At 36.8% G+C, this 11,121-nt stretch overlaps 1 protein-coding gene across 2 annotated transcripts in view; it reads left to right on the forward strand.

The window, feature by feature from the left end:
• The window catches only part of LOC124153756 (organic cation transporter protein-like), a 28,521-nt gene extending 23,461 nt beyond the window's left edge, over positions 1 to 5,060 (forward strand). For both annotated transcript variants that reach the window (XM_046527107.1, XM_046527108.1), the window contains exons 6-9: positions 761 to 988; positions 2,233 to 2,447; positions 4,026 to 4,213; positions 4,527 to 5,060. In XM_046527107.1, coding sequence (XP_046383063.1) covers positions 761 to 988; positions 2,233 to 2,447; positions 4,026 to 4,213; positions 4,527 to 4,784 — 889 coding nt within the window. In that variant the 3' untranslated portion in view covers positions 4,785 to 5,060. The remainder of the gene's footprint in view (positions 1 to 760; positions 989 to 2,232; positions 2,448 to 4,025; positions 4,214 to 4,526) is intronic.
• The last annotated feature ends 6,061 nt before the right edge of the window (positions 5,061 to 11,121 follow it).

The following is an 11,121-nucleotide window of genomic DNA, read 5'->3' on the forward strand; positions in this document are numbered from 1 at the left end:
AATTCCAAATTTGCTTCAAGATATGAATCAGATACTTCTGTTCCTCAGCTGTTTATATTTAACACTACAAGCACCCAAGGGTGATGTTAGAGAGTTCACTATCCTTAAGAATTCCTGGAAGCCTAATTTTTATGTAAATTTGTCACTGCGCAGTAATTCACATTCTGATTTGCCAAACATCTATGAAAGTTAAGACAGATTAGCTTCATGTCCACAAGTGATATGAAAGTTCTGCTCAACTTTGTAACGAGCTTAACTCATTGCATACTGGGGTATTTAAATTCCTAGGAACGCCGAGATTGGAAATACGTTCCTATTAGGGTGGAATGCCTTTGGTTTAAACATGGTTAAAAAGCTAATGTTTAGAATATAACTTTATCCGATTAAACGTTATGATGCATCAATTCATTATGAATAACGAACAACAACTGAAAACGTACTCACGAATAAGTATTGTACGCTTTAAAATTGTTTAGGTTGACACGCCTAAATGACGAGAATCTTCGTTATCTGTCCGGAACGTTCGGGAAAAAATGACGAGAATTCTCGCCATCCGTACGCAACGTGTTAAGGACTCTTTTGGAGTGCCTTTGGACATGAAGAACCTAGTAGAGTGCAATATATGAAATAAACAGAAAGTTTATCCTAGGTCTATGGATTTTGAAAACATGTTTATCATGGTACATATGGTGGAAGATTCAAGAATATTTTTTGGAAGATTTTTTTCAATCTCATATGCATTGTTATTTTTACTCGGAAGGATTGTGCCAGAATCTCCTCGTTGGTTAGCGGCCAAGGATCGCCCAGAGGAAGCAAGAAAGGTTCTGAAAAGTATAGCAAAGGTAAATAAAAGAGAACTGCCAGCAGACTGTATGGAAAAATTGAGGCATATAGCAGAAGTATCTCGTAAACAAAAATGCTATGGCATGATCAGTCTCTTCTCAAGCAAACGTCTGGCAATACGCACCATGCTTCTAATGGTATGCTGGTGAGTAGATTCTAAATAAATTGCATGAAGGGAGCGAAAAAGAGCTTCATGTATTTTGTATGCCTTCCAATGCACGGAAAGCCAAATAAAAATTGTTGATACTGACTGGGGTGCAGTCTGTGCTGCATATAATGGCAATATTAGGCTGATGGTCATGCACTTGGAATGCATTCAAAAGTACATAATATTAAAGATGATGTAATTTCTCTACGGTAGAATTCCAATCCATATACATAGGTACAATTTGGCCTGTCTAAACAATGGATGGTGAGCTTTACTTATAAGTCCCTTGCCAAAATTCCTGTCCTGTCCCTTGCCAAAATTCCTGAATGCCTAATTGAAGTAATGTGCAAAATAATATGCTATATAGCAGCAAACACCATGCAATTAAGCTAATTTTGCGTGTATATTATGCAAGAAGATATTTTATTTCAGTTCAAATGAAAGAGTTTCCTGGTAGATTGTTAGCTCAGATGCTGAACATGTGATGGAGACCATTTGAGCTTTTGTAAAAATCCTAGCTGCCACATCACTGTTTTTCAGACTCTGAGTTATCAAGGAGAAAATGATGAGAGAATCACAGTTTTTGGAATAGCAGCAAAAGCAATTGTAGAAAAAATTTCATCATTTCACCCTCGCACGAGAGCATGAGAAATTTTTGATAATTCGTGAGGCAAACACTTAATGACAGAAATGTGTTTATTATGCGATAAGTAGGTACATACCCCACACAAAAGAAAAGAGAGCCAAAAATATTGATTTATATTGATGACCCAAACTTCCATTGTACTTGAAACATTTGGTATTATAACACTATATAGCATAATTTGGTCACATATTTGAACTTTTTTCACCAGCTACTGTGTGGTTCCAGATCATAAAACAATCAAGTATGTACATTCGGTGCAGCTCAGAGAAAATTTTGACTTGTCTTCCAGAAAAAGCATGGTATTTATCCTCAAGACTATGACTATTAAAAAATGTTCAGAAATTTCAGGGGGCAATCAAGAATCAAGCAATAGTAAACAAGGGAGCTTTGAAGATACTACTGTCAAAACTATTTACCTATACAGGTCATTCTTGAATGATAATTGAGTAACACGAAGCATACCCACAAAAATTTATAATTCCAATGAACAGGCATGTAGTCAGATATTTTCTACAGGGGAGCGTGGGTGGTATGCAGGTTGCCTATTCCGATTACTGCCTGAACATATATCTTATGTCTCTATGTTTACTTTCAGGATTGTGACATCAGTGAGCTATGATGTGATCATAATAAATGTTAGCACACTGTCAGGAAATCCATATCTTAACTTCTTCTATCAGTCAGTTGTGGAATTGCCTGGCTATGTCCTAGGAATGTGGATTACTGAAAAATTAGGCCGCAGATGGATGCATGTGGCATTTCTATCTTTGAAAGCAATATTTTGCTTTTGTGTTATAACATTAATGTCATGTAAGTACAAATTGATTCAACTTATTTTTTTCATTTATTATTCGAGTTAATGAAGAGGACGAGGTGGCCATCCACTTCCAAAATGCGGGGAATGCAGTGTAAATGGAAGCTTCTGGAAAAAGCATAGGAAATATTTCCAAAGAAAATCTCACACAAAAATTCAAATGACAACAAAATAAATATTTCATTGGCACCAATTTATTTTTAATCATTATAATGTCTATTTGAATAAATAAAAGTGCCACGATCTTTTATTCATTTAAACATGTCTAACTTCCACCAATTGAAGCCTGAATCTGTTGAACTTATTATAATGTCTGTATTTCATAAAGGCTTTGTCAGTAATGTTAAATTATTATGGTGACATTTACAAGGGTGGATGCAGGATTTTTTTTCTGGGGAGGTGGGGGTGCATAAGGGTCTGTTAGTCATAAGATCTTCTCATATTTGAGATTAAAAACAATTGTTATTCTGGGTGATTTAAAACTTATTGAATAAAATGAAATGGGAAGGGAGCGTGATTTTTTTATTTAAGGAAACATGATGTGTATAGATGTTGCTGCAGCTGAGAAGCCCCTAAAGCAGGAGCGTAATAAGAGGAGGGAGGGTGGGAAGGGGGACTACCCCATCTAATTCCAGGAATAATGGGGAAAATAGTAATTACTAGGGTCACCATTTAATGCAAATTTTTATTACAATTACTCAAAAAACAAATGAAGTTAATTCAAGAATATCCATAAGCCAAATGTCTATAAGCATGTTCATTATTGAAGAAAGGTATTGTATACTACCAACATGGGGCAGAAAGTAGTTTATCACCCCCTGAAAACAACGATGTCCGCACCTGACTTAAGAATACTAAACAGGTTCTGAGAGTAATAAAAGGTTTATTCTCCCATCATGACACCCATTTTTGGCCAAATCATATGCAAGCTCTCTGTTCCATATGAGTTACTTGGAAGTCAGATGTAAAGGCTTGGTTGGGGCGTGTAAAGAGTTTGGTTTGCTGGAAATAATTCAGAGTAACCGAGAAATCTAAGCAAAGACTTGGTCAAAGAAGGTAACTGCTAATTTGAAAAGAAAAATTATCTATATAAAGTGGAATATGATTGAAAATTACAAATAGTTATTCGTTAAGCCAGGAAAATTCAAGAATGAAATATTGAAGTACAAGTGGGGCACACTTTACGTCTTTAAATTTATCATTGACTGAAGACATACATGTATTAAAGCCATTTTTAGGTCTTCAGAATTTGATTTCCTTATCTATGTACATTCAATTCAAACCTTTTCACCAATAATCAAGCCACTTCAGCAGGACCTATGAACTTTTTAAAATTCTCGTCGTAAATGAGAATAAGTTAGGCTGAACATATCAGATAATTTTCAAAAATTTTATTTATGTTTCACCTCATTCGCAGATAAATCTGATATGTTTGAAAACTCAAACTGCTTCAAATGTCTCATTTCAAGAATTGGAGATTGTCAAGAATGGATGATATATACTTAATATCAGCTTGTATCTCCGTTGGAATATTTCCTTTAATAATTGCAAATGTTTTCTCTATCTGCCACCAGATTATGAAGAGAACTGGTGGTCCATTGTTTTGGTAATGTTTGCAAAGCTCTGTGTCTCCTTGAATTTTTACATAATATATCTTCAATCATTGGAAGTATATCCTACATGCTTGCGGCAAACAGGAACTTCTGCAGGACTCATTATGGCCAGCATATTTGGTGTCATTGCTCCATTTATAGTTTACATGGTGAGTGAGAATCTCCAGCGTTAATTTCATCCCAACTACTCTTTGTCTTACTTACTCCAGCTTAGACATGTTTAGTTTTTTGTGAATTTCACCACGTGCTGAGGTGTTTCGACCTTGCATATTAACTCCATGCATTTCACTAAGTATTCTGCATCAAATATATATAATCCATTTCTCAGTTCAATAAATTATACATCAGATCCTTTCTGGTTCCTGAACACATTGAAACTGCATGTTCTCTTTGTCCCAATTTCAAATTGGTCATTTTTTTAATAGGGCACATAATTTATTCTTACATCAACCTTAATTTCAGGGAGTCACCATTGACAAACGCTATCCTTTTGCTACCATTGCTGGTTTGGGCATCATAGGGGCAGTAACTGCCTCTTTTCTGCCAGAGACACTAGATCAGCAACTACCTGAAACCCTGGAGGAGGCAAAAGCATTTGGGAAGGATCAGAAATATTGGAGCATTGTCACAAAGTTTGGGGAGTCGGCAGCCAAGACAAACGGCGTGGAGCTCGAGGAATTTCCATCCAAGAGGGAATCTAATCAGCATATAATTAGCTGAAATATGATAACATGTAGATAATTCAGCACTTCATTGGGAAGCCAACTAGAAACTAATTTTTCTAAGACTATGGAATCAAGTGACCAAAAACAAATGTCTTGCTGCTGATCTTGGTCTGATCAGATATCACCACATTCTTTATTATCATTTCCAATCAGCCCTATTGATGCTAAGGAGATGAACTAACTTTATATAATATTTTATATTTTTATAAGCTTTTATGTGATAATTATTTGGAGCATGTAACTATTCTTAATGAATACAACCTAATATGAAGTTTTAACTTTTTTAATTGTCTAATATCTATTGCCCATTTCCACTTCTTTCAATACTTCTTTGTGTTACATTTTAAAAATAAATATGTAAGGACAGGGGTGCAGCTAGGGATTAAGGCTTGGGGGGGTTTTAGGCACAACTAATACAGGGGAGTTAGGGATATGGAATACCCACCAGGGGAAGCTGGAGTTGCGAGGCCCTCCCCCAGAAAATTTTTAAGATAAATGGCTCAAAATGGGGAGTTTTACGGCCTCCCCTGCGAGTTCTGCGGCCCATCTGAGGGAAATTTTTATAATTCTTACATTATTCTATAAGTAATATTAATCCAATTAAGTAATATGGATTAAACTTAAAAATTTCTCTGAGCTCTGGGGGGGGGGGGGTTTATCCCCCAAAATCCCCCCCTCGCTGTGCCAATGTGTAAGGATACTTCTCCATAAAAAAATGGCTAACTTTGAAAATGAAGATAAGTAGGCATTTTAAAGTAAATTTTGAAGTCAATTTAACCATTAAAAGCAAATACCTGCAGTGAAAATGGGAGAGCTCTCTCCCGCAGCACAAATAAGTATTTTTATTCTAATTGCATACACAAAATGAAGAATTTTGTTGGGAGACTCGTTGGAATTTCAGACATATTGCACCTTAGTTTTCAAATTATTTGGTACATACTAAGATATAACATATAAAGACCTGCCTGACATCTAGTAAAGCTTAATGAAAGTTAGACAGAAGAATGTGCATTTCACTTGTTCATTACTGATGCCATAATTGATTATATAGTGAAGCAAAAAAAACTGTTATATTCATAGCAAAAAGGTATTGGGTCATTAATTTGCACGAGAATGATATTTTATGGATGAGACTAACGGAGAGTGGAGTGGGAGCAGGAATAGGTGTTGGGGTTTAACACACCAAAATTTTAGGGGAATCATTCACAATCTACATCTATATACTACCCTGCAAGCTACCTAAAAAGGCATGTGGCCAGGGAAGTTAGAAGGCGTTCCAAATGAACTACATCCCTTGTGGATAAAATAGTTCCTTTTACATAGTTTAAATAATTCTTTGGAGTATTCCTGGACCCTTTTCCCTTCTTGAGGTAATATAATATTTCTTTCCCTACCTCCTGGAGTAAATCATGTAATATTCTAGTATATGGGGACTATCCATGGTGATAACTTTACTGAGTACCCGAAATGCTCAAATATGCGATATTCCGCCAATGAAAAATAATTCGTCTTGACCATGATTTGAACCTGGATTCCCTGAAATCAAGGGATACAGGTTTGAATCCCAGTCAAGGCAAATAATTTTTCCTTTTTGGAATTTTGCATAAATAATGTGTACCTAGACCAATCAAGGATTGTAACTTCAAGGCCAATGTAATGAAGGAGGGGATAATCTTCCTCCTGGCCAAGTGCCCTACTAAACCCTCCCTCTGTGGAGGGCAGAGGTGGATTATGGTCAGACACACCCTCCCCCCTCCTCGACCATGTAATTCCTGGCTCATGGTTATTAGTAAGGTGCCACACAAATGCAAGTTTTTATTTCAACAGTTGAAATAATAATGCTTAAAAATAATACAAGAATATACAATAATAGATATAAATGGCACTATTCTAAGCAGCCACATTATTACTGACATAGGAAATGGATCCTCATGAGGTGTAGTTTTTGTTTCAGCTGCCAAATCTCAATACTTTGAGACGTTTGCGACGGAAAGTACAAGGAAAATGCCTACATTTATGCAACCCACAGTACAACAATACACCCTCGGTGCTCTTCGTCCGAGCAACGGAGTATAAGGGCTTTTAGTAATAGTAGAGTGTAAGGGCTGAAACAAAAACTACACCTCATGAGGATTCAATTCCTATCACCTTGAAAATTTTGAATGAGATCTGGTGGAGACACTGGAGGGACTATCTTTGTGAGTGGTATTACGCACCACCAAGGTGCTGGATTAAGCAGTAAACCACCTATACTTCACTAAAAAATGATGTGCTAATATGTCCCAGGGGTGGAGGAAGCTTCTAAACTATTGCACCTGTTTCTCTGAGATGGCGGTTCATTTGCAGAGTGATTAGATTCTGGGGCAGTTCATTAGGATTCATTATACTTGAAGAGAATCACCTCATTCTCATGTTCAAGCCATAATTATTCGTGCGGTATATTATTATGCGTCCCTTTGACGGCATTATATTTTTTGGTCATTAGATTGCCAAAAGTTGAAATTTCACTTTCATCCGTTGTCTTAAACGTTATTGTAAATTGAATTGTGTGGCTGTTAAACTATTAAATCATAACATGAATTTGCTATACATTTCTTGCTTTCCTTCACGGCATTACATATATATGAAGATTTAGTGAGACAGGTTGTCAAATCAAATATACTTTTAAGCATTGGCTATTTCACGTACAATTTTTTAAGTCTATACTGAAGTGCCTCAATATACCTAATGTGATATTCCTCCAGTACACCCGGGTAGGGCCGGATTTGCCCAAAGTTACACTATAGGCACCTCTCCATTGAGCGCCCCTCCTCACTTGAGCCCCCCAATTTTTATGATAAGGCATAGCCACTTGCATGAGGTGACAGAAGGCACCCCTTGGACTGCGACGCCCCTACCCAGATTACACAAAACATGTAATACAACTGCAATGCAGCTGTATTACATGCATTATACATGATGTATAGCTGATGTATACATATGTAATACAGCTGTATATCACGTGTAAAAGTAGCTCAAAAGTCCTGCCATACAGCTGTAATACACGTGTATATTAGCTGTATATGTGCATTAGCTGTGTAAATAATTAGCTGTATATGTATATATACAGCTAATATACACATGTATGCAGCTGTATATCCCAGGGGCGCAGGTAGGATTTAAGGCTGGGGGGGGGGGGGGGGGTTTAGGTGCAACTAATACCGGGGTTTGTGGGGGTATGGTATACCCATCAGGATAAGCGGTAGATGCGAGATCAATAAATTGCGGAATTTTAAGATAAATGATTCAAAATAGTGAGTTTTACGGCTTTCTGAGGGATATTTTATTAATCCTTACGCTATTCTGTTAGTAATATCAATCCGATTAAGTAAAATATATTAAACTTAAAAATTTCTCTGAGCTCTGGGGGGGGGGGTTTATCCCCCAGAACTGTAAATCCGGCCCTGCACCCGGGGGAAAATCTACGTGTACGTAACCAAATTACGATCACAATGGAGCAAAGCATACGCATATTGTTGCGAATTCAACATTCTATATGCTTAAATCTTCAACTGAAGATTACAAGTTCCAAAAGCTTTCATTAACCTCCTTTCATGCGTCCTTGTATTCGTCGCATCGAAATTCAGATTACGCGCCCATCATTTTGCATTGTAAACAATGGAAGCGGCCGAGAAGCATCAAGCAGTTGCATCAGAAGCATGATATTGACGTGCACCAGCACTTAGCAGATCCCGGCATTAGTAGGCTTCGCATGGGTGATAATTAGGGCGATAATTCCACTATTTACCTCCCTATGTTATTGAATTTTTTCATTCTGTACGTTCGACGGATGTCACTGACTTCATTACAGGTCTCATAAAAAACGAGATCAAAACCTCTTATCATTACGAATCAGTTTGATTGAATTAAAGTTGCATCTCACAAATAGCGTGTAAATATACTGGTAAATGAACTTTTACTGGAAGCACACAGCTACTGTATCCTTGAGTATGGCCTCCACCAAATCGTCGTTTAAAGCCGCATGATATGCAAGCTATGACATAGCATAAGCAGGTATTTTAATGTATCTGATGTGTTTAAATTATTTACATCAATTTTTTAAACATTTAATATGTTGTGTTTTAATTATTTGAGAAATCGCATTGATATGGTACAAAATATTATTTGATAGAATTATAAAAAAAATCGCGACACAACAGCGACCTCAAACCCAATCTCTGTCGTCCGCACCAACCAATGTTACGTCCGCAATGGGATTGTTTATGAAAGGCAACCATTGTTGAAAATCCTACAAATTGCGTTACTCGCCGACTGCAGTGTTTACCTTAGTAAAATTGGAACGCCGGTATGATTAAATTCTCGCACGATAAAACTGTGGGGAAGTAGCCACATCACCGAATATGATCACCAATATCGCGATTTACCGCTAGTAAAATTACATTTTTGAAATAAATTAATGATTGCTATTTTTCTGTCAGCAAAATAGTCTTTAGAAAACTGCAGCATTCATTAAAAATTCTAAATTGCGTTGGAGAAATAAAATGAGCTAGAACAGTGGCTGGCCATGAAAAGGAATAATTACACTTGTTATATATTTATGGTGTGAACAAGGATTTTATATCTTTTTCTATTGGAATTTCATCTTTCCCTTCGATTTTATGGGGGGATGTTACATCATCTAATGCTCCTAATTTAGTTGGCAAGACTTCAAAGGCTGCTATAGGAAAAATTAAACATTTAATGAACCCAACTTACTTATTATCTTCACTATAAGAAAGTTCACCGTCAAAGTTTCATTACAGAGGTTATTCACTGCAGCGCTTTAAGTGAATTATTTCTTCAAATAAATTGAAAAAATTATCTTCGATAATATGCTGGTTATCGCTTGACTATAAAAAATCTTACCGTCTCTTTGAATATTTATTTACTTCGGAGGGTTATTTTTCAAATACCAGATATAAGAGGTAATATCTGATAGTATCAGAAACAGTATGATGTAGCCTATAAGTGGATGGAATTGTTGTGAGAGTATTTTATGCCTGAAGATGTTTTTGGTCCGCTTGACTTCCTTTCCTCACAGCACCGCATGCGCGAGTGAGTTATACCACGTCGTAATTAACTTAGCAAACAGTCTCTTGAGGTTTCCTAATTTATGGCACTATTTTGCACTTGCGTCCCGCATCCAAACCTCTCCCATTCATAAAATGACTCGTCAATTGAATAAATCGAACGATTCACTATATTACACTACTTACATGGGAACGTTTCATTACTTAACGCAGATCTTTTACTCAGCGAAGAGTACGTGCTTAACAATAATGGTTATAGTATTCAGGTGTTACTTCTCCATTGTGTTATTTTGGAGATATCCTTACGGAAATTGCAAAACAGGATGCTCTACGTGTCATGTGTCACGTCACGCCCAATCCTAAGGTAAATAAACCATCCAAATGCAGAAATGAGGAATAAAAGAAGTTGGTTTCGCGAGGATTCATTCAAGAAGGGCAGGCGATGATACTTGCATGATATCTGCTGCAGTACGAACGAGCAAGGAACAAGGAAAACAAGTAATTTATGGAGCTTGCAATTATTCCTGGGAGAGGGTTGGAGGTGAAGGTAAACCCGTCGGAGAATTTTTCCATTTCATTACTATGGACGGTGATAGTCATAAAACTGTTGACCGCCGCGCTAACGACATCAGAGGGAACGTTGAAAATAGTGAAAAGGACCAACACTCCACATTAACCTACATGCAAATTACTTGTTGGCCATCCTAGTTTGAAAAAGTCCTTCGTAAATTCATTAATAAAACTTAACTAAGAATTATATAGAATAAAATTTATTAATTTAAATTAAGCCTTACGAATGCAGTTTATACATATTAGATTTACAAATACCACTGAATACTTGAAAATTCCGTAAGCAAACATTAATTTCGAATACATTGACACAACCTTGTCTTTAAAGGCCTCTTTTAAATTATTTGACCTCCTATGCATATGTGTTACAATTTATTCTCTACTTATGGGAATTTTAACTGTTTAAATGAGTGTTATTTTTACGCCTCGACGGCCGCAGTGACATGTTATGTGAGTTAACCATATTTCCTAGGAAAAGGGTAAAATGCACCCATTAAAACTCTTTAACCAGTGTGAGCTCACGAAAAAAACCAAGTGGTTTTTAATTTTCTGTGTATTACTTTAGTATTGGTGGCACAAATGAGCCGATGTGGAAGGAAGTTGGCCTCGTTTTCTGGATTTTCCCCGGGAGTTTTTCTGCATCCCATGCGCCATGATCACGCGGGCGTGGTGCACCTAGAGCCTCACGGGGGG

The sequence above is a fragment of the Ischnura elegans genome, chromosome 2 (genome assembly GCF_921293095.1).
Source record: "Ischnura elegans chromosome 2, ioIscEleg1.1, whole genome shotgun sequence".
Classification (NCBI taxonomy): Eukaryota; Metazoa; Arthropoda; class Insecta; order Odonata; family Coenagrionidae; genus Ischnura; species Ischnura elegans.